Below are 24,685 nucleotides of genomic sequence, written 5' to 3' on the forward strand. Positions count from 1 at the left end.
GGCCATTCATGGGGAAATCTGCAGACCCCATTAGTAAGAAGACCCTCTAATTCAGAATGAGCTAGAGATAAATGAAATGAAAATGGACTGGAATTACACTACATTTACAGATTAATTTGAGAATTAACATTTGATGCCTTTAAATACCTCTAAATCTTTCCTACACTAGAAAAGGACAGCTCCTAACTTCCAGCAGCTACCCAATACTTCACTACAAGATACCCCAATAACAGGAAAATATATCATTAACTCAATGTAGAACTACCTAATTTTGAAGAAATAGAGTGGTTGTTATGGCAATGGCAAGTGGTCTAGTTATGTTGAAGATGGCCACAGAAATGAATCTTTTTATTGTTGTAACAAACAGTTCTTCAGCTGGCCTACTTTTATTTTCCAAGTATATGACCATCTGATCTACAAAGTGGTAACTCTGCCTTTTCCTACCTCATATTAGGTTTTACTTTATTCTCTAATTGTAGAATTGTACAGGTTTTACTCTATTATCTAATTGTAGAACGTTATTAAACAATAATGGAACCAGCAGGCATTTTTTGTTTTACTTCCCACTTTAATAGGAGTACTAGTTTTTCATCACTATGAAGCATGATATTGACTTGTGGCTTGCCAGGTCTACTGCTGTCTATAGACCTCTCTGTATGTATTTAGTCATGTCAAAGTATCCAACCATTTCTATGTAGTTAAGAATTTTTATCATGAAGATATGCTGAAATCTATTATATTCTTTTTCAGTGTCTGAAATTAGATTTCTTTTTATCTAACTAAATCTTAAATTTAGTTAAGTTTTTGAATATTAATATTGAACCATCCTTGCAATCTTAGAATAAACTTCAGTTGGTCATGCTTTTTATTATACCTACTGGCTTCTATCTGCTAATACTCTATTTAAATATCTTGATTTAAATATCCAGTTTTGAAAAGTTACAAGAAATGCTAATACTCTCTTTAATATCTTGATTTAAACATCTTGATTTAAATATCCAGTTTTGAAAGGTTACAAGAAAATCACAGTTTATCACAAGGCACACAGCCAATGGCAGTAATGTTAATATGGTAACACACATCACTATTCAAATCATTCCTCCTGTCTGTTTTGGATATTTGTCAAACTATGCCCCAAACCTTAAAAAAAAAAAAAGAAAGAAAGAAAGGAAAAAAGAAAAAAAAAAGATAAAATGCAGAGGGTCAAATCAGTCCTCAACATCCAGACCTCCTCTGAAACCAATGTTATCTTGAACATAATCTGAGCATTTAAGGTGTAGATAACCAAAACAAAAAACCTGGTTTTTTAATCAAATGAAACCTCCAATACCTGCCAGTTCCTATCAGCAGTATGATTTGGCTTGGTTCGTAATAACAATCTGATAGAGATTTCATTGTTTTCTGATCATAAAAACAGAAAATTCTAAACTCTTTGACTAACCAGAACACCTCTTCTGGATCCTTTCCTGTAATAAATAGCACTCTCTGTATAGAGTACCTCAATTAATAAATCTCCTATTTTTCTTTCTTACAGACATATATGTTTATTGGCTTAATAGGACATATTGGTAATAAGTCTTTTCAAAGGAAGAATGAAGCAGGTTGCTCCCCAACTTTTTTTTTTTTTAAAGGATTTTTTTGTGTGTATAAGAGAAAGCTAGCCAGCATGGCAAGGTTCAGCAAGATAAGAAAAGGCCTTATGGTCCTGTGCCCAGGTCATTGTCCAGAGAGGCAATAGCTGGTGAGACAGAAGGGAACCGCTGCTAACCCCACATGAGAATGCTGAAGAAAAAGCAAAATATGAATGAAAGTACACAGACTGTAGTTGGAGACACTTGGGTCCAAATCCCAGTTCTGCAACCCTAGCCATTCACCAAATGTGTGCCCAGTTCCTGCTTCTGCCAGAAACTCGTCTGTGCATATGCAACTGAGCAGTGATAAGATCTTTATCCTTTAAAGTTTACAGGATGATGTGGGGTGACAGAATAAACAAACAAGTGAACAAAAAAATACCACAGTAAGCTGTAAGAGCGTGTGCAGAATACTTAACCTTGCTGAGTCTCACTTTCCCTTTCTGGAAAAATGGGAATCACAAAACACCAATTTCATGGGTTGTTTGATGATTAAATGAGATTACTTAGGTAAAACACTTTCCAAAGTAATGCTTTATTAAACACCAGTTCTCTCCCCTAACTTCATGTTAGGGTTCAGGGTGAGGAAAGGAATAAGCTTTCTGCATCTATAGTAGATAATTTCATGCTTCAGAGTCCACAGGACAAATGTTCTTTAAAATAATGCCATATTCACCTTTAGGCATTTCCCTCTTCTATGCTTGTACAAAGGTACATGACCTTGACTGGTATGTAGACTTGGTGATGTGATTTAGCAGTCTTATTAGCAAAATGACCAAGATGATACTATTAATATTAAGTGTCTTGCCACATTTTCTTCATTTAATGATACTTTATGATCCTCAAAATGGGCTCCTGTACATTCATTACCATTTTTAATTCTATTACGAGTTTACTTAACCAAATGTATTGTTGGAATACTCTTGGTTGATGGACGTTTTGCTATATTTTTAATGTGGTAATGAGTTCATTTCTCAAATGAAATCATATCGGAAGGATAATGAACCTGAGACTCAGATCCTGCCTTACTAAATTCTAACTTTTGAACTATATTTTCCATCTCATCTATTAACCTTAGTAGCAGGTGCCTTTTTTAAGGGTCCTGGTTTGGGTGCTGAAATGTCCTTTGTGTCCTTATCTCCTGCAGCCCCTGAAGTGGCAGTCCTTCCGGCAACAGGCTTGAAGTCCTTCTTATCAGCAGCTAGTCCAGCTTTCTTACCATGTACCAGCTCTACTTTTTCTGAACATTCTTTGATCTAGAGAATGAAATTAAGGTGAATATCATTAAGCCCAGCTCTGAAATATTATCACTACATTAGTGCTTAGTAACTCACCTAAACCACAAATATATGAGAATTCAGAAAGTTTCCTTTTCAGGAGAAATAAATTATTCACTTTCTCACATTATATTTCTACACAAATTAAAATTATAATAAACATACAACTACATTTCTGACAGAAAACATTCATATTTAGAAAGGTAATTTTCCAGATATTAGAACCAAATTTATCTTAAAACATTCTTTTTACCTCCTCTATGGACTGATCACTCAGCCTTTTTTTTTTTTTTTTTTAAATAATCTGAAAGCTATTTCTATTCAAACCTCCACTGTAGCTTCAGATAAAATTTAAATCCTCAGAAGCTATGTTTTTACACTCTAGGCCTGAACCACCACTAGCAATGAAATAACTTTCCCAAGCTGACCAGCATTTTTGTCTTCATGAAACAGACAAAACTGAAACAAAATCATAATACACAGAGATAGATTATAATGAAATCGGACAAAAATCCTACCCCTAACCTACCTTATCGAGCTTGAGTTTGTCCACATCAGCTAGGAATGGATTTACTGCTTTTTCACCCACCACTTTCAATGCAGTACCCAATGCTTCAAATGCAGCATCTCTGACTTCAGGAGCAGAATCATTGATGTGCTGTGGTCCGGAAGAAGCAAAATGATCTTAATCCAAGATATTTTAGGTCTTACTGATTTTAATTCAGACTGGTGATTACTGAATAAAGAACTTGCTTTTTACAATTTACTGAAGCTAAGTGTAGCTTTCCTTTTGCCAACTAACAGTTACTCTTTCACATATTCTTTTCGGGTTAAGGAAACCTCTGGTAATCCATTCAGCAAATAAGTATTTCCTTTTCCTCCTACCCACTATTTAAAATGCCTCATATGCAAATGATCTTCAAAGATTCCAAATTGTATGCCTGTGTGCTTGGCCAGATCCAGCAGAAAACCAGTGTATGGGCCAAATAAGAAAAAAAATGTTTAGCAGTTAGTGGAATCATAAAGCTAACTTGTATTTTTCTTTGAGAATAGGAACACAGAGTACAAGAATTTGGATTCAGTTTCCAAAGCTACAGAGGGTCTGATCCTCAAAAGACCATAATCTACTGATATCCGAAAGTCAAGTAGTCTCTGTTCATAATTAATATGGGAAAAAAAAAAACTTCCCTAAGTATAAAAAATTCCCCCAATTCCCAAGAGAAGTCTATACCTTAAGTAGAGCAGCACAAAAGGGCTTTAGCAAGCTCTTTGGCAGCGTAGAAGCAGTGCAGTGGCGGAAGCTTCTTGCAATGAAAAGAGATGTCTGCTGCTTGATGGTTGGATTTTTATTATCCATGACTGCTAAAACATCCTCACTGATGTTCTGCAGTGTGGTCTTTAGAAAAGAAAACATGGTCAGAGAGCTTTTCTCCATTGTAAGAATAATCAAAATATTACACTGACAAAATTTACATTAGATGTCAGTACGCACACATGTGTGAGATACTCATGACTTACGGTGAGGAAGATTGCATCGATTGCCTCCTGCAGGGCCTGTACCACTTGAGGCTTCTTCTCTTTGAATTTTTCCAAAATGGTTGGCACAACCTGTAAAAGCAAACAGCTGGAATATTATTTTGCTGGCAACGAAAAAGAACAAGGTACTGGCATGCTACATGAATGAACCTTGAAAATATGTGAACTCAAAGAAGCCAGTCATAAAGGACCACATATATAGGATCTATTTAAATGATTCCCTGAAATGTCAAATCCGCACAGACAAAAGTAGATCAGTGGCTGCCAGTAGGGAGTGGTTGCTAATGGGCTGAGGGGTTTTCTGGGGGGTGACGAAAATGTTCTGGAATTAGATGGTCATGAGAGTTCCACAACCTTGTGAATACATTAAAACCACTTAATTATACACCTTAAGGGGGTGAATTTTATAGTATGTAAGTTATATCTCAATAAAGCCATTATTAAACAATGTTTGGCATTACCGAAAAAAAGTGAACATCTAAGTTGGATAAAAAGTCATCTACTTTCTTGAAGGGCACAAGGATCTTATGCCACAACAATTAAGGGTTCCCATTCTGTACCATGGTAGCAGTGCTTCTCAATTCTTTTTCTGCATCTACATCTTCATGCAACCATATAACCATTTCTTTTTTTTTTTTTTTTTTTTTTTTTTTTTTTTTTTTTTTTAAGATTTATTTATTTGTCATAGAGAAGCGAGAGCAAGCACAGGCAGACAGAGTGGCAGGCAGAGGCAGAGGGAGAAGCAGGCTCCCCGCCAAGCAAGGAGCCCGATGTGGGACTCGATCCCAGAACGCTGGGATCATGACCTGAGCCGAAGGCAGCTGCTTAACCAACTGAGCCACCCAGGCGTCCCACCATATAACCATTTCTATCAGTAACATCTCTTTTTAGACAAAAAGATTCTCAACTAGGTGGATTTAGGATAGTGGAACAGGTATAGTATATAATTTTTCTTCCCCACCTAAGATTCTGATACACTCCACTAGTCTGGGGAGGTCTCCCACCCCCCTTACGACACTAAGAAAAAAAAAAACAGTTCTAAAAACCATAACAACTTTGATCAGAAGGATACCCTTTTATTCAAATACTAAGTTTAGATCAATAAAGTTGGAATTTTTATAATTTTTATCTTATAAACCAACTGTAATTCATAAAATATTTATTGAATTCCTAATATATCGAAATGAGTGCCAGGCACTGTGCTAGCAGGCAAATTAAATATTTTTTTAAAAAGATTTTATTTATTTATTTGACCGAGATCACAAGTAGGTAGAGAGGCAGGCAGAGAGAGAGGGGGAAGCAGGCTCCCTGCTAAGCAGAAAGCCCAATGCGGGGCTGGATCCCAGGAGCCCAGGATCATGACCTGAGGCGAAGGCAGAGGCTTTAACCCACTGAGTCACCTAGGCGCCCCTAAAGTTGTTTTTTAAGGTCTAAGAGATATAGCAAAGCTCAAAGTCATCCAAAAAATTTTTTTTAAGATTGCACATAAGTGATGGAGACCAGATGGAATATAGTTTCCATGGAGAAATATAAAAGACTTTTTAGGGGCACCTGGATGGCTCAGTGGGTTAAGCCGCTGCCTTCGGCTCAGGTCATGATCTCAGGGTCCTGGGATCGAGTCCCGCATCGGGCTCTCTGCTCAGCAGGGAGCCTGCTTCCCTCTCTCTCTCTCTCTCTGCCTGCCTCTCCAACTACTTGTGATTTCACTCTGTCAAATAAAGAAATAAAATCTTAAAAAAAAAAAAAAGACTTTTTAATACTAGGAGTTAGTTATAAACTTGAAAATCAAGATCATTTTTATATATATTTTACAAAAAAGAGAGCTTATAAATAGCTCAAGAAAATAAACCTGAACCATTAACATGCTTGACATCAAATACTGTACATGATAGTTTTTTTTTTTTTTTTTTAAAGATTTTATTTATTTATTTGACAGAGAGAGAGATCACAAGCAGGCGGAGAGTCAGGCAGAGAGAGAGAGCGAGCGAGAAGCAGGCTCCCGCCAAGCAAAGAGCCCAATGCGGGGCTCGATCCCAGGACACTGAGATCATGACCTGAGCCGAAGGCAGCGGCTTAATCCACTGAGCCACCCAGGCGCCCCTTTTTTTGTGTTTTTTAAAAGATTTTTATTTATTTGTCAGAGGGAGAGAGATTACAAGCAGGGAGAACTGCAGGCAGAGGGGGAAGCAGGCTCCCCACTGAGCAAGGAGCCCGATGCTTACTGAAACTGAAGTCTATTCTTTTTTTTAAAAAGTACAGTAATAAGTAACACGAAAACAACCCAAAGCTAATTAGCACATGGACTGCATATATACATGTAAGTATTGCATAATAAATATTATTGCTATAAAATACTTATAGTTTTATTCCAATTCATAATTTACATGTCTAAGGGTTTTATGGACCCACATATTTATTTCCCTGGTAACAAGTTAGTCATAACTTATTTTTATTTGGTAGTGTATTTTTTTTTTCCAGTTACGTTCTTTGAACTTATTTTTAATGCTATGAGTAAGCGAGCTCCAAATACCATAACTGAGCTTAGACATTAACTTCACAACATAAAACTGACACATGACTACAAATTATGAGGAGCCTCTAAAAGCCATTCTAGGTAATCAAATGATCAAGTGGCTAGCAAGTTCAACCCTAAAGCTTAGTAGGGTCAATTTTCAGGATGCTGCACCATTCTAAGTAATTCAGACCAGATTCAGAGGCCAGTTGACAAATGCCACAGTTAAAGAAAACATCTCAATTTATTAAAACTGTTACCAAACTTAAGTGCTTCTAAATGTACACAAAGAAGAGAGTATACTCCACAAATGGCTCCAGTCACATTTCTTAGAATAAATTAAATTGATACACCACCAAGAATGTAACCTATATAAAATGTCTCAAGTATGTAAGCAAATTATTATTTTTTAATAGGAAAACACAATATAATACATTTTATATATTCATCTGACTTCTAGGTTTATACTGCCTTTCTTACTTTCATAACCACTGTCCAGGTGGTTATCTCAAGTTTCATTTTATCCTGTTATACTGCATATAATCTTATAAGAACAAAGCAAAATATTAATAAGTAAGTAAGTAAGTAATAAGCAAATCAACTCAACTAAGTATTTAGGCTTGGTACCCAATTTTCTATATAAAGCTAAACGAATTATTTACAACCAACAACTTTACTGAAATGTTGTGAGGGGTTATGCTCAATATTAATAAAACTTAGCAAAAATTCACTTTGTCCAATAAATAAAGATCTCTTACAAAGAGCTGTTTTAAATCATAAAGCAAGCTAGCCTGCCACTAGTAGTAATGCTCTCGATTTATATCTAATAAGGAGTGTTACTCACGTGTCCTGCATACTGTCCAAATTTCTTCCTTAGCCCAACAGCCAGGCCAGTAAGACATTTTGCTGCCAAAGCCACCAACATGACATTGGTGTCCTTTCCAACAACCTACAAAGAGAGGGGAAGAAAGGAAAACAAAACAGTCACAACTCTGTAGAACAGAACTAAAAATGCATTCTTAAAAGAACTCTGCAAGCTGTTATGCTAATGGACAGCCAATTCTGTTTCCTACAAAAGAGGAAAAATTCTTCCTTGACTATTTCAAATTTGAGGGCGTCCTTTTCATTCTGTTTAGTCTCCTATCTTCAAATTCTACCAGTAACACATACATAAAACCACAACTTCACATAGCTCACTCTCCATTCGTGCTAGTCTGGGTTGTCACCATTGCACAACTCTGCAGGAGGGACTCTGATATTGGCAGAGAAGCTGCAGGGCTGCTGACTTTGCTCTGGGGCAGGAAAAGCCAAAAGACAGTGTATCTCAGAAGAAAAACACCATAGGGAAAAGCTCCAATGTTTATATCCAAGGAGCACCAGTAGAAGCTGGTACAGGTACCTTCAAGAAGTCCATGGGGATTCTAAGTTGCAAATGGCACTGCAACCTTTCCTCCGAGGGAGCTTCTGGCCTTGCAGCTGCCATTTTAAATACCTAATGATCGTCAAGTGTGCATTTAGAGTCTCTTAGCAGAGTTCTCTCCAGCATTATCCTGCTTTCACTCTTTACTCTCTTCCCAGGTGGAAATAATGCTTCGAAACCATCTCGGATTTTATTTTGTCCCAAAGATCTTGAATTCCATAAGCAGAATGATTCCATAAGCAAAATGCTTCCTTCCAGATTCCCTGAATTAAACAACCCCTAGTGCATAGTATGCAAGGAAGTTCCAGATGGCACTTACATGCACTCCCTGAGTGCTAAGGTATAATGATTAAGAGGCAAGATTAGCATTTATTAAAAACAAATTAGATGCCATAATTTTACAGGTGCTTTATAATCCTTTTGTTATTTACTTTTTCAACCCAAAGCCTATAAACTAGGTAATATTACCAAATTTTGTAGACTTCAAAAATTAAATACAGATTAACTTGCTCAAGGTCAGAGCAAGCAAATGTGATGTGATGTGATTTAAACCCAGCTATTTTGACTCCAAAGCTTTTGCTTTATTTACCAAAGCATATTCACACTATAAATTCATGTTATGGCAAATTCATTTTTCTTAGAAGAGGGATGAAATCAGGGTCCTAATAAATATTTTGTTAAATCCCTAACTACTATAAATTCATAGAGAAAAAGCTTCCATTCAGTTCTGTATTAAACTCACTATTGGCATTTATAAATGTTTGCTTTTTTTTTAAACCAAAAGAACATGTCAGGAATTATTTAGATGTAAGACTTCATATTTAGCATATAAATATATATTCTAGGGATGGTCACTGAAAACATGCCAGACCCCATTCCAAGAAATCTTAGTTCAATGAATCTGGGATGGGATTTGGAACTAGTATTTTAATATAGCTCAAAAGAAAAAAGGCCATTAATCATTCCTATTCTTGGGAGAACGGCTCTCATATCCACCATGAGAGCAACGACCGGTGGGAGCTGAACCCTAGACAATGATGGTCCTGATGGAAAGTCTTGAAGAGGATCCCGTGAATCTGTTATAGTTCAAGATGGTTAAGGGTTTGAATGAACTTATAGGTGAGTAATGGACCAGGTCTGTCTGTCTTCAACACTCGTTGTCAAACATCACAGTTTGATTAAACAAGTTGCTCTAAATAGGGAAATGGGAGTGGGCAAGGTGTAATGTCTTTATTTTTAAGAAAAACAGCATACACATGGGCAGGGGGAGGACTCAATCCAGATCTGAAAATCTCCACAACTCTGTTCTAGACTAGGGAAAGGAAGCTATAGCTCACAAAGTTAATTTAACCAAAATAATGGGAAACATTCTATAATTAAAAGTGCTGGGGGGTGCCTGGGTGGCTCAGTGGGTTAAGCCTCTGCCTTTGGCTCGGGTCATGATCTCAGGGTCCTGGGATCAAGCCCCACAAAGGGCTTTCTGCTCAGTGGGGAGCCTTCTTCCTCCTCTCTTTCTTTCTTTTTTATTTTTTTAAAAGATTTGTATTTATTTACTTGAGAGAGACACAGTGAGAGAGAGCATGAGAGGTGAGAAGGTCAGAGGGAGAAGCAGACTCCCCATGGAGCTGGAAGCCTGATGCGGAACTCGATCCCGGGACTCCGGGACCGTGACCTGAGCCGAAGGCAGTTGCTTAACCAACTGAGTCACCCAGGCGCCCTTCCCCCTCTCTTTCTGCCTCTCTGCCTGCTTGTGATCTCTCTCTCTGTCAAATAAATAAATAAAATCTTAAAAAAGAAAAGTGCTGGGACTTCTCCCATAAATCTAGGCCTACAAAATTATTTTAAGGACAGTTGATCCTTGAACAATGTTGAGGGTTAGCAGCAGTGATGGCCCCTCTGTAGTCAAAAATCCACATATAACTTCTGACTCCCCCAAAACTTAATTACTACTACAGAAGTCTTTCTGATAACATAAACAGTTGATGAGCCCATGTTTTATATGTTATATGTATTATATTCTATATTCTTTTGATAAAGCTGGAGAGAATAAAATGTTACTAAGAAAATCATAAAGAGGGGCGCCTGGGTGGCTCAGTGGGTTAAGCCGCTGCCTTCAGCTCAGGTCGTGACCTCGGGGTCCTGGGATCGAGTCCCGCATCGGGCTCTCTGCTCAGCAGGGAGCCTGCTTCCCTATCTCTCTCTCTCTGGCTGCCTCTCCATCTACTTGTGATTTCTCTCTGTCAAATTAATAAATAAAATCTTTGAAAAAAAAAAGAAAATCATAAAGAAAATACATGTATAGTACTGTTCTGTATTCACTGAAAAATATCCACATGTAAATTGACCCATGCAGTCTAAACCCGTGTTGTTCAAGGGTCAGCTGTAATTATCAATTTGTATTTATTTTCAATAGTAATTTAAGCCATTAGTTAATAGTAACTAAAACAAAACATTCAATGACAAAGTCAGAAATCAATGAAATCCACCATATTTAGAAAACTACAATGAATATAAACAGGAAGGGGGGTTAAATGTAGAAAGCCCAAGTGAAAAAAAGGTTAATACCACAAAAAAAGCTAGCAAGCATATACAATAAAATACCTTGAAAACTCAAACCTTGAAGATTTAAAATATCTACCAGCATCCACAGGTAATTGGCCAAGTCAAAGAAGATATTGGGAGGAAGGTAGCGTAAGGGGTAGGGGAGAACGTATCTTATAAATGAGAGAACTATATGAAAGATATATATATATAATGAAAGAACTATAACGTCCTGTGAAAACAGGAAAGCCCACAGAATATGCTAAGCCATGTGACAACCTGAAAGAAGACAGTTTAAGAAATAATTTCCAGGGGGGATATGGGGAGGGTGGTTGGGTTATGGACATAGGGGAGGGTATGTTAAATTGTGAGTGCTGTGAAGTGTGCAAACCTGATGATTCACTGACCTGTACCCCTGGGGCAAATAGTAAATTATATGTTAATAAAAATAATTAATAAAGAAAAAATAGAGATAATTTCCAGAATACCAAAAGGAATTTCAAAATGAGTAGTTCTGCATTACTTATATTAAAGGCAAAAAACTGGGAGCTTATTGGGATTACTTGATATAGTCAACAGAGCAAAGAGACCACTTATGGATGGATAAGGGATCCGTCTGTAGCCTATTCAGTCTCATTCTCTTACACTTCCTCATTTCCCCATTTTTGACAAGTCTCTGTTAAGTCACCGTAATATGGAGATGAAGTTTGTGTTTACATCCAAGTAAAATCACATAAAAATTTTTAAAATGCCTTGTTCCTGGTTTATTTATACAACTGAGGTTAACTTTTCATTGTTTTAAATATTTTAGTCACAAAATTAAATTTCTCTTTACTTGTTTGTAAGCCTTTAATCACCCCCCCACTCCACCATGGGAAGAGGGAGAAGTTTCTCACAGAAATCTATTGTTTATGACTACTCAAATATAAAATCCATATCCTCTCTGTAAAGAATATAACAAGAGTATATTTATATTCAAATGCCAAGAGAAATCACAAAACAGTATTTATCTGAACAGCTAATGTCCTAAGAAAACGCATGTGGAGAACATCAATTAAGATTTGTATCATTATGGGGCGCCTGGGTGGCTCAGAGGGTTAAGCCTCTGCCTTTGGCTCAGGTCATGATCTCAGGCTCTTGGGATCGAGCCCCACATCGGGCTCTCTGCTCAGCAGGGAGCCTGCTTCCTCCTCCTCTCTTTCTGCCTGCCTCTCTGCCTACTTGTGATCTCTGTCTATCAAATAAATAAATAAAATCTTAGAAAAAAAAAAAGATTTGTATCATTAGATAAGACAAAAATAAAAGCTTTAATCTGAGGCACTGAGAATTCAGGGACAAGTAATAAGACTACAGATAAAAATTATACACTGAAATTTACAGAGAGAATCTTATGTTCTCAATGCCACTAGAATCTCATTTCCCTCTCTTAGTGCCTTTCTACCTTTTATCTTTCCTCCCATGCTGCAGGTTGGTGAAATCTTCTCCCTCTACACAACTACCTTCTAATTAATCTTGCCTGAGTTTGGGGCTCTTCAAGATTAGAAGACTGAAGACTAAACAAGATTGGGAAAAATCATATCTCTGCCTCCACGTCTCACTTGGAGGAAAGCATGGGAAGCGGACTATAAGAAAACATAGCCCATCCTCATTATTCATGGATTTTATATTTGCGAATTCACCTACTTGTTAACATCATCACCCCCTGAATCAATACTCGAATCACTCTCCTAGTCATTCATGGACAAGCACAGAGCTGTGAAAAATCTGAGTTGCCTGGTGTGCACTTTCCTAGCTGAGAATGAACGAAGCAACACTGCCTTCTTATTTCAGCTCTCATACTGTAAACAAGTATCTTTTTCATGGTCTGTTTAGTGTTGCATTTCTTTTTCTTTCCTTTTTTTTTTTTTCCATTTTTGTAATTTTTCTTGGTGCTTTCACTGTTTGAAACGGCCCCTGAATGTAGTGCCGAAGTGTTCCTAAGTGCAAAAAGGCCTGACACAGAAATTACCTGCGTTAGATAAGCTTTGTTCAAGCATGAGTTATGGTGCTGTTGGCCATGAATTCAGTGTTAATGGATCAATAATATATATTGAAACCTCTTCAAAGAGAATAAAACAAGTTATGTATTGACAGATGGATGAAAATGTTGAGACCAAAATTTTGGAGAACCCTAGCCCTGTGTTTCCTTAGCAGCAATTGGGTCAGTATTCACTAACTCAGTGTTGTGGTGACTTTAAAGAACATGGCTACTATGAATAATGAGAATTACTGTACATACATGTGCATACAACTAGAGATTAACTCCCCACACCATTCTAATCCTCTGTAATTTTAGCCCGAAGAAGCAAATTAAAAAATTTTCTCTATGCAAGAATATATCTTTAGAGTTTGTTCTTAAACTATATAACTATACCAGCAGTATTTGATCTATACTTTCAGATTTTATGAAAAGCCACTACATACAAATTTATCAACCAGCAGCAAAAACAAAGAAGTATTTCCTAAAAGCATTTCTTTCTTACTTAGCACTTGCCTGCTTTTTTTTTTTTTTTTAAAGACTTTATTTATTTATTTGACAGAGATCACAAGTAGGCAGAGAGGTAGGCAGAGAGAGAGAGAAGAGAAGCAGGCTCCCTGCCGAGCAGAGAGCCCGATGCAGGGTTCGATCCCAGGACTCTGGGACCACGACCTGAGCTGAAGGCAGAGGCTTTAACCTACTGAGCCACCCAGGCACCCCAACACTTGTCTGCTTTATAATGACCACACATCCTTCACTTTACATGCAGATATACAATGTGGGATCATTTGTTATCTAATGGGAAAATGTTCTTCATATTTAACATCTGTCCCATTAAATAGAGCCAATTTAAATAGTTCACCCTACAGAACTATAAAATTGGAGTATTTGGTTCTACATCACCAAGACCCTCTTTTTCTTGAGATTCGTATATGCTACTAGACAGCATAAAGCAAAATGATAATAAATAAAGACTGAAAATCAATCCCTCCAAACTAACCTAGGGCAGGCATTTTAAACAATCCTTTACAAGGGTAAGCCTATAATTAGAAAACGACTGATAGTGTTCCTTAAATGGAAATGTAGTTGTGATAAAAAAAGATGACTGATGGGGAGAAACTCAAAGGCCTGGTCTGTTGTCAGGTTACCAGTGTTGACACTCTTCCCACTTTTCTTCCTCCTCTTCTTTTTTAAAGATTTTATTTATTTATTTATTTATTTGTCAGAGAGAGAGAGAGAGCGCACACGCGCATGCACACACACGTAGGCAGAGTGGCAGGCAAAGGCAGAGAGGGAAGCAGGCTCCCTGTCGAGCAAGGAGCATGATTCAGAACTCGATCCCAAGACCCTGGGATCATGACCTGAGCTGAAGGCAGCAGCTTAACCGACTGAGCCACCCAGGTGTCCCCTCACTTACCTTCTTTAATGCTTTGACTAAATCTGCATAATCGCCTGCTTCCAGTTTGGGGTTTTTCACTAGTACTTCCACAGCCTCCAGAGCTTCCTTCCTCTCTTGCCATTTTTTTGCCTCCTACAATACACAGAATGAGTTACTCATAGAACAGTAATTAGGAGGTAAAATAAAAAAAATAAGTCTATTTCTTGCATGCTCCTAATTCAAAGATATATAATTACTTTTTGTTTTCAGAAAGTTTTTTAAAAAACTGGTTAAAAAACAAAACTGCAAATCTGGGCAGCCCATCAGAATATTTTGCTCATATATATAAAATTCTGTCCATACATGGTTAAGTATTTTCATAACATTTCATAACCCTAAGGTTCTGTAAGCAAAAGAATGGGATGCCATAGACTTCCTTCTCACTTTCTAGGCAAATGCTAGTAAGCAAGTCTTAAACAGGAAACATTGCTAGAAAGTGTTTCTAGCATATCTCATAGTGGCACAACTACAGGAGAAAGGAATTTCCTTACTGATAACATTAAAAAGATCAGAAAAAGACAATTATATGACCAACAACCAAAATTGCTCTAATCCTGGTGATCAGTTTTATACATTGGTGGTACAATGCTGATTGTTTTGTTTTATGGCCACAAAGTAGAAAATACTACACTAGAGATCAAGCAATCATTCAGTAATTTTGCATACCCACTATCTGAAAGAATTGGGGATACAACAAAGGTGACAAACTTGCCACTCTGGAGAAGATGACAGTGCAGTTTAATTTATCAAGTATTTGTTAATCAGAAGTTAATGGGGGACTGAAGGAGCTTGCCAGCAAAGCTAGGAAAATCTGCACTAAATAACTACTAGGTCATGACTTATGAAAAGAGAAGTTCAAGCTGCTTTGGTATTATAGCAAGAAGACTCAACCTACTTTAGGCTGCCAGCTAGGATCTCCCCTGAAAGTGATCCTTAAGGTCAGATCTAGAGGATGAAGAAGTATTATGGGGTGACTCAGGAGAATGTTACAGGCAGAAGTAACAGCATATATTAAAGTCCAGAGTCTGGGGGGTGGTGAGTGTGGCACACGTGATTTTGGAAGAAGTACAGGATGACAGGGGCACGGAGTGAGAGGAATTAGAGACGGTAGGCTGGCAAGGTAAGCAGGGACTTCAAAGGTGCCTTAGGTGGCCTCGATGGCTATAGGATAACTTCAGACATCATATTAATCTCATGGAAGCCACTGGAAGGATTTCAGTGAAGCAATGGTATGGGAAGATTTTTATTTTCAAAAATGACAGCTTTGATTACACTGGGAAATGTGATGGGAAAGAGACAAAAGCAGAGGCAGGGAGTCTTACAAGAAGACTACCATGGCACGAAGGGCAAGAGATGATGGTGGTTGGGATAAGACTGTTTCTTAGTTGGGGATAATTGTGTCTCTTGGGGTATATTTAGCATAGTCTGGAGACATTTTTGGTTGTCAGACGTGAGGAATGGTATTACTGATATCTGGCGGGTAAACGGCAGAGATATTACTAAGTATCCTCCAGAGCACAGAAAAGCCCCCCTGAACCAAGAATTATCTGGCAAAAAATGTCAACAGTGCCAAGATCAAGGAACCTTGGGGTAAAGTAGTGGCAGTGGGATGGAGTGAAAAAGATGAATTGACAGATATTTAAAGATAAAACCAGAGAGACAATGAGGAAAAAGGAGAAGGCAAGAATAATGATCTCAGTTTTGGCCAGATGTGTTAAAAGAAAGTGCTATAATAGGTATACATACACAGTAGTACGGGGACTGACTGACACTACTAGGGAAGATACGGGGTGCAAACCGATGTACCAGGAAAAGGGCTCAGCAGAACAATCTAATTATAATCAAGGAATTATTTTAAATGAAATAAATGAAAGAAGGTTACCATTACTTACTATTTTGTCATAAAAGTCTTTGGGAAGTTTGGAAAGAATTTCTACTGCTTCCAAAAGCTCGTAAGCGTCTATCTGTGGCACCTCATCACCATCGTCACCACCTTCCAGGGGTAAAACAAAACAAACCTTAAAAATGGATGGAAGGTTTTTACTTAGCAAATAGTTATCACTCCTTTTACACCCTGATGAAATCTTGATATAGAAGGAATCAGTTATTAATGCTATAAATGACCGATATTTCGTTAAATGGCAGTCCTACAAAATGTGCCTAGTAAACATAGGTTCTTGAAGTAGGGGTGTTCTTGCTAATTTTCACAGAAACCGGTGTTTAAAACTGGCTTACCTCCCTCAGCATCGCCACCAGCTGACTGTTGCTGTTCCAATTTAGCTTCTAGTTCTTGCTGGGAACGCAGGAATCGACTTGGTTTAGGAGTACCTGTTGGCAATTTGACCCATTCTTCTTCTAGTTCTTTCAACTACAAATATCATAAAATATTTTTTAAAACATACCTACATCCTCACCTTTAGAGAACATACTTAACATTTATATTTACTAACATCAGAACCTAATTTCTTATTTATGTGGTTCTAACAGGCCAAAAAGGAGGGACACATTTAAAGTGTATACATTTGGAAAAAATGAAACAAGAAACCAGAGAGGAAGACAAACCATAAGAGACTCGCAATCTTAGGAAACGACCTGAAGGTTGCTGGAGGGGAGGGGGCTGGATGGGTAAGGTAACTGGGGTTATGGACACTGGGGAGGGTATGTGTTGTAACGAGCACTGGGTATTATATAAGACTGATGAATCATAGACCTGTATCCCTGAAACAAATAATACATATAATAATTAACTGAATTTAAATTTAAAAAATTATACCTTGGTAACATGAACTGACATATTACTACTGAAGATGTATGTCTAAGCAGTTAGAAAAAAAATAAAATCCACTTTTTAGGACACTAATTAGTTCATGACTTCAGATATATTTATATCAGATAATGTCTCTAAAATCAATTATAATAAAAAACAGGTAAAATGCATGTTTTCCAAACAGATATTAAGTCCTGCCACCCAACAGCATTATAAGGGATCTTTTAAATTGCTACAGACTCAACAATGATGCGCAGGAATCACTGAATGCATGGTATTTAACTTGAGAGGACAAAATAAAATCAGAGACAGCTATGCTCAGAAAAAAAAACCAAACTGATTTAAAAATTAAGAATGAAAAATAGTTATTTGTAAGGACAGAATATCAACAACAGGAAGGAAACACTGTCATATTAGTCTTATGCAAAGACAACCAAAAAACTTTGTGCCTCACCTGGACAGAGTTTATATTTTGTAATGGGGGTCTCAGAGCATCCCGAATCCATCTGTAAATCTCCACAGCAATTAGTTTTGCTTCATCTCGAACAGCTTTTTCTCGAGACTCAAAGAGTTTTGGCAACACTTTGATAATTGGCTTAAGCAAGATGATTTTGGAACCAAATTCACTAGAAATAAAACATTGGGTGGAAAAAAACCAAACTCGTCAACATTCAATATATTTGGGCAGCATTAGCTTTCATTCACTCAAACATAGTTCTGTACTTATTATATAGTAATAGTTGAGCTTTTTTAAGGCGGGGGGAAAAAAGGAATTTCTAACATTTATGTTCAGATATCACTCTTCTAAGAATGTTATTTAATGCTTAGGGTCCCGAATATAAAAATCTTAAAACTAACCTATGTAATCAGGTTAGGATAATTCAAATCTATAAAGGACCAAACCTGTATAACATCTTAAATATACATGTATATACATATAGAAGATTAAAAACATAAATCAGCTTATTTAGATGACTAAAATCTAAATATTTAGATGAGTGAAATTTAATTGCAGTAAGTTTTTTTGTTTTGTTTGTAAAGATTTTATTCGTTTCTTTGACACAGAGAGAGACAGAGAGGGAACACAAGTAGGGGGAATGGGAGAGGGAGAAGCAGGCTTTCTACGAAGCCCAATGCGGGGCTCAAGCCCAGGACGCTGGGATCATGACCTGAGCCAAGGGCAGAAGCTTAAGGACTGAGCCACCCAGTCGCCCCTTGCAGTAAATTTTTAATAGTTCTTATGATTAAGGTGGTTCATTCAACTTGACAGATCACTAATCCCGGCAGCATGCGTTTCACTCTTGACTTTGAAGCTTATCAGCTATAACTCCAGGCAACCTACATCTCTGTTTGCTTCAGTTTTTCTTTTTTTTTTTTAAGATTTTATTTATTTATTTGAGAGAGAGACAGTGAGAGAGAGCATGAGCGAGGAGAAGGTCAGAGAGCGAAGCAGACTCCCCATGGAGCTGGGAGCCTGATGTGGGACTCCATCCCGGGACTCCAGGATCACGCCCTGAGCCGAAGGCAGTCGTCCAACCAACTGAGCCACCCAGGCGTCCATCTTTGCTTCAGTTTTTCGCGGGGAAAACAGTTGCATTCTGACTTCTTTTAAAGAGGTAGTACATTTAACCTTATATATTTGTTACATTTTATATTTTTAAGTTCCTAACTGGCCAAATTTAGCTTTCTGAGTCACTGTTAAGATTTCTGCATAACAAATTCGGGAGCAAGAGGGATTCAGTTATGAAACAATACCAACATTCTGTAGCAGAACTCATATTCCAGTCGACCTTTGAACATCAGAGGTTCAAACTGTGTGGGTCCACTCAGACATAGGCATTTTACAGTACAGTACTGTAAAATGTAAATGTATTTTCTCTTCCTTATGTTATAATAACATTTTCTTCTCTCTAGCTTACTTTATTACAAGAATACAGTATATACTACAGATCACATACAGAGTATGTTAATTGATTGTTCAGGTTATCTCTAAGGCTTCCGTCAACAGTAGACTATTAGTAGTTAGGTTTTGGGGAAGTCAAAATTTATACACAGATTTTTGACTGCATGGGGGTTAGTACCCCTACCCCTGTGGTGTTCAAGGGTCAACTTATTTATCTACTACATTATTTATTTATCTAATGTGTATAAATTTATCTCCTGTACACAAATGCAACAAAAAATTTTAGTAATAGCTACTGACATACTCCAAAAGGCTAGAGGAGACAGAAAATATTCTCCTTCAGAAATGATATTTAAAAAGAAATGTGGTTATATAGTTTAAATACAGATATCATAAAATGAAAATAAACAAGATGATCTCCAAGATTTCCTTTAAAATCCCCTTTAATAGAAAAGAACATTTTAATGTGGCTCAGTTGACCTTTAACACTAAAGGAAAAATAAGAACTTAGGGTTATGAAACAGGACACTTCACACTGTGCCTGAAGAACCTAACATCAGGGATCTTGGGGTCTTCCTTTAAAATTTTAAATTATCAGATTAGTTTCATCAGATTTTTTTGTTTCACTATCCTGGCCTAGTGAAAGATGGAAGACAAACCTCCAGAAGAGGTCCACATGGGAAACGGATAACTAAACAAAACTTAATCTGGTTACTAAATATATTACTATAGAAAACCACCCATGGGAGCGCCTGGGTGGCTTAGGTAGTTAAGCATCTGCCTTTGGCTCAGGTCATGATCTCAGGGTCCTGGGATCACGAGGCCCAAGTAGGACTCCCTACTCAAAGGAGTCTGCTTCTCCCTCTCTCTCTGCCCTTTCCCCTCTGCACGTGCTAGCTCATTTTCTCTCTCTCTCTTTCTCGGTCTCTCTCAAATAAATAAAATCTTACAAAAGAAAGAAAGAAAACCACCTATGGGTTCTAGAAGCCTGCTTTAGGGGCCACAGAACATTTCTGATTTCCTGAAGCTCTCATAAACACAAGTAGTTTGAGTACTCTGAGGAAGTTCTGGAACTTAGGATTGAACAGTTTGGCCTCAAGGTTCTTTTCTTTTTAAGATTTTACTTATTTGACAGAGACACAGTATGAGAGGGAATACAAGTAGGGGGAGTGAGAGAGGGAGAAGCTGGCCTCACACTAAGCAGGGAGCCTGATGCAGGGCTTGATTCCAGGACCCTGAGATCATGACCTGAGCCGAAGGCAGATGCCTAACAGACTGAGCCACCCAGGCGCCCCTGGCCTCAAGGTTCTTGAAGGTCCCAGAGAGCTCTCTAATTTCTACGATAGATTCTGAGATGCCTTAGGACAAATAAAGAATCACACAGGGATGGAACTAAACTACAACATCTGAAGGAAGACCTAACTTGCTCTTTTTCTATACTTATTTTCCCAGTCACCTTAGAAGTAAAATAATTAGAATTTACAGCATTCTGAATTAGATACTTCTAGTTTTGGGGCACCTGGGTGGCTCAGTGGGTTAACCTTCTGCCTTCGGCTCAGGTCATGACCTCAGGGTCCTGGGATTGAGCCCTCTCTGCATCTGCCGAGCAGAGAGCCTACTTCCCCCTTTCTCTCTACCTGCCTCTCTGCCAACTTGTGATCCCTTTCTCTGTCAAATAAATAAATAAAGTCTTTAAAAAAAAAAACAAAAAACAACTTCTAGTTTAAAGGCAGATTACAGGGTTCCTAGGTGGCTGGGTCAGTTAAGCATCTGCCTCTGCCTTTTGGCTCAGATCATGATCTCAGGGTCCTGGGACTAAGCCCCATGTTGAGCTCCCTGCTCAGTGGGGAGTCTGCCTTTCCTTCTCCCTCTACCCCACCCCCTGCTCATGTTCTCTTTCTCAAATAAAAATAAAATCTTTAAAGGCTGATTATAGGGGTGCCTGGGTGGCTCAGTGGTTTAAGCCTCTGCCTTCAGCTCAGGTCACGATCTCAGGGTCCTGGGATCGAGTCCCGCGTCGGGCTCTCTGCTCTGCAGGGAGCCTGCTTCCTCCTCTCTCTCTCTCTGCCTGCCTCTCTGCCTGCTTGTGATCTCTCTCTATCAAATAAATAAATAAATAATCATTTAAAAAAAAAAAAAGGCTGATTATAGCATAATACACATTTTTATTAAGAGATCCATTACTAAGGACAGAACATATCTATGGAGATAAGCACAGTCTTTAAAAATTTTTTTAGATTTTATTTTTAAGTAATCGCTACACCCAACATGGGGCTTGAACTCAAAACCCCAAGATCAAGAGTCATATGCTCCACCAACTGAGCCAGCCAGGTACCCTGAGATAAGCATAGTCTTGATAACCAAGTCAATCAATAAATTTCTTTTTTTTTTTTTTAAAGATTTTATTTATTTATTTGACAGAGCGAGATCACAAGCAGGCAGAGAGGCAGGCAGAGAGAGAGGAGGAAGCAAGCTCCCTGCTGAGCAGAGAGCCCGATGCAGGCCTCGATCCCAGGACCCTGAGATCATGACCTGAGCCGAAGGCAGCGGCTTAACCCACTGAGCCACCCAGGCGCCCCAATCAATAAATTTCTAAGATGACAGATTGAACACACCATTTACTACTCATAAAACCACACCCACTATACTGTACTAGGCTTGAAATGAGGAAATATTTATTACACAAAAATCTAAGTGAAAACAAATTTTATAAAAGAAATTTATGAACCAAGCAAAAGACAATGTAAAAGTTTAAAACTTATAATTTCAGGATCATTTAACAAAATTTAGGAATTTTGGTATTTCTACATAAGATAAACACCAAAGGAAGCATCTTCTCCAAGAAGTAGGTTATACACAAAATTGCAAGAGAGCTGAGTTGGGATGGTCTTCACTCTCATAGGTCACACATTTAGGATTTCACTAGAGCTGCTTTCTAAAGTTTCTCATGTGGATAGTAATGGGGACAGGATATCAGATTAGAAGGGCTGCCAAATCGGAACAAAACAGTGGTTTGTCTAAGTCGGAGTTCCATAGCAAATTACAGCCACTTGTTCCTGAAAGAGATTTCATTCATGAAAAACTTCACTGCCAAACAACAAGAAATTTTTGCGTTGAAAATAACTTATTGCATAAGAGTAAAAATTACTTTCTATTTGCTATTGCTGTGGTTCTATTTAAAGGCATAGAGCATTTACTTCTACTTTAATAAAAAGGCATCAAAACAAAATAAAACAAAAAGGCATCAAAACAAAGGTCTGCTTTAGCAAATAAGTAATCTTTAGCCAACATTTCAAGGTTCGTACATATGCTTGAGGATAACAAGCTTTAAATATCCTGAGGAGTGTTTTTCCATGAAAAGGCCAATTCCTAATTTGAAAACAGGTCAGAAATCTCCCCTGTTCATCTTCATTAGAAAAGGATTTAGATAAAACAACTATGCAACACCACTTGAAGGCTAAGATTACTGAATAGAAAGTGCCACACTTGAGGAATGACTTTAACTTTCCCAGGTCAATTTTCCTGGTTGGTGTGGCTCGCCAAGTCCAGCAGTTTTCATTTCTGTTTAAGCCAGGAACTCAAACTCAGTTGAGATATTCTAGGGCAGAGAACTAAAGCAACAAGTCTTACCTTAAGGCTTTCCTCAGTGTCTCTATGCAGGCCACTACTATCTTGGGGTTCTTGTTGTCCAGGCCTTTTAGGAGCTCCTCTTGCACAGCCTCAGCTTTCTCAATCTCTATGTACATTAGACAAATCTCAATGCCTAGCTCCTTGGCTTTGGCTTTGGGTTGGTTGAACACTTTACTTACAACACCCGACACAACTTCACCTGTGGTTCTGTAATATAGAGTACAAACAACCACCACTACACTCAAAAACACACTTTAGTAGAAAGAACTAGAAAAGGTCATGGGGGGGGTGACAAATACTTTTTAAAATGCTTAGAAATAAAGTAAATGAGTTTTTTTCATTTATGTTCAAGAACATGAAAGACAAACCTACACAAACCATAAAAGTTTAAGACATGTCACACCAGGCAATGACACAGAACCTTATCTTCTCTTTATAAATGTAGAAAATTCAAATAAAAAAGCAAAAATCCTTTGACATTCCATTATCCTGAGAAAACTACTTTCAACTATTTGGTACCCATCCTTCCAGATTTATCACTCTACAAGCAAGAGCAGATAGATATCCATACAGATGTATTTTTCAAAAAAATAGGATTACAGAGTTCTTGCTTTTTTGAAAAAATTTTAAAAGGTCATTTTAAACATTTCTTAGAACAAGAGAATTTCTTCACAGAGGAGATGGATATGTATCTTTAATAACAAAGGGCTGCTCCTGATTCCTTGGCAAGATTTTATAGTAACTTTACTACTTTGAGTTTCTTCTAAATTAAATAAAACCTGTACCATTGGAACTCAGAGGAACTGAGCGGGTTGGGACTACATGTATTCAAAAAAGTTTCTGGTATCAGAAGAAAAATGCAATTTTAAAAAAAGCAACATTTTCACTAATGGCAAGGGAAACTCAGTAATACTGGTAACAAAACTGTGAGGTTAATGATTGTCTTTATTGGTATAATCTTTGAAGTAAGTTAAGTATATATTTCTCATGCAATTAAGTTGAGCCCCCACCCCCTTTTTATGGAGGGTTCCTTTCAATGACATTAAGACTAGCATTAGAAAACCAGGTTTCTGAGGTATGGGAGAGTGGGTGATTAGAAGCCTGGATCATTTGCAGCACAAGTCCAACTGGCCAGGAGTCAGAGAGGCTGTTGAGTTAGCAACACCTCTCCTAAGAGGTAAAAATGCCTAATCACCACAGAGAGAAAGACATGTTTCTTAGATCACCTTGCTGGGAAGCCTTGTAGAAAGAGATTTTTGTACTACCCAAATGCTTTCCACTGAAATTCTGTTGATTCCTTTGCTAACACCCTGAAGTTTCCTCTAAAACTTAGTAGAGATTTTTCCCTCTGGTTTAAAGTTAATTCCCATATGGAAGGCTCCAAAGGAAACTTGCTCATCAAACCTTAAGGTATGGTTTTCAAGATTTCAATTCTAATTTGTTCTTTAGAGATCTCATGTTCCATTTAGATTTCTGAGAGTAGATAAGAACCAAATGAAAAACAAGTACCAAGAAGCTACGAAAGTAAGAAAATTAGTATCTTCTAAAAGTGCTAATAACTAAGGACAACGACCCACAAACATACATATATTAATTGATGCAGCACCAGACAAGGGTTTTACCAGAATAGCTGGAAAGAAACAACTTACTTTCCTGCTACATGGGCATTTTCAACATAAACAAGTGCAGCTTCCAATCCTTTCAACTGAACCACTGCGTTGGAATCAGTCACAAATTTTTTGATCAGTCCTAAAAATTTGGACCATTCTGGGCTCTTTTCGTCCTTTATTTTCTGGAAAATCTTCAGGGCCTCTTCATACCCACTTAACCTTGCTTTCCAGAGCTAAAAGAAAAGAATTTTGAAACAAAACACAATTTAATGATATTATTATTTTCTGTCAATTGGGGGTGGGGTGGGATGACTGCCCTCTACCAGGTAAATCTGAATACAGGACCCCATGATTAGAAACAAAAAAAGGTTAAGAAATTCAGAGTTTTCAAAGATTAGTTTAT

At 37.7% G+C, this 24,685-nt stretch overlaps 1 protein-coding gene across 3 annotated transcripts in view; it reads right to left on the bottom strand.

The window, feature by feature from the left end:
• CKAP5 (cytoskeleton associated protein 5) overlaps window positions 1-24,685 on the bottom strand; it is a 107,828-nt gene that overhangs the window by 46,052 nt on the left and 37,091 nt on the right. For all 3 annotated transcript variants that reach the window (XM_044259207.1, XM_044259208.1, XM_044259206.1), the window contains exons 3-13: window positions 24,322-24,515; window positions 22,673-22,879; window positions 17,594-17,765; window positions 16,608-16,740; window positions 16,265-16,365; window positions 14,352-14,465; window positions 7,801-7,905; window positions 4,427-4,516; window positions 4,140-4,304; window positions 3,438-3,566; window positions 2,705-2,887 (exon numbers count right to left, since the gene is read on the bottom strand). In XM_044259207.1, the coding sequence (XP_044115142.1) occupies window positions 2,705-2,887; window positions 3,438-3,566; window positions 4,140-4,304; window positions 4,427-4,516; window positions 7,801-7,905; window positions 14,352-14,465; window positions 16,265-16,365; window positions 16,608-16,740; window positions 17,594-17,765; window positions 22,673-22,879; window positions 24,322-24,515 (1,593 nt within the window). The remainder of the gene's footprint in view (window positions 1-2,704; window positions 2,888-3,437; window positions 3,567-4,139; window positions 4,305-4,426; window positions 4,517-7,800; window positions 7,906-14,351; window positions 14,466-16,264; window positions 16,366-16,607; window positions 16,741-17,593; window positions 17,766-22,672; window positions 22,880-24,321; window positions 24,516-24,685) is intronic.

This window comes from Neovison vison, chromosome 7, assembly GCF_020171115.1.
Source record: "Neovison vison isolate M4711 chromosome 7, ASM_NN_V1, whole genome shotgun sequence".
NCBI classification, from domain to species: Eukaryota; Metazoa; Chordata; class Mammalia; order Carnivora; family Mustelidae; genus Neogale; species Neogale vison.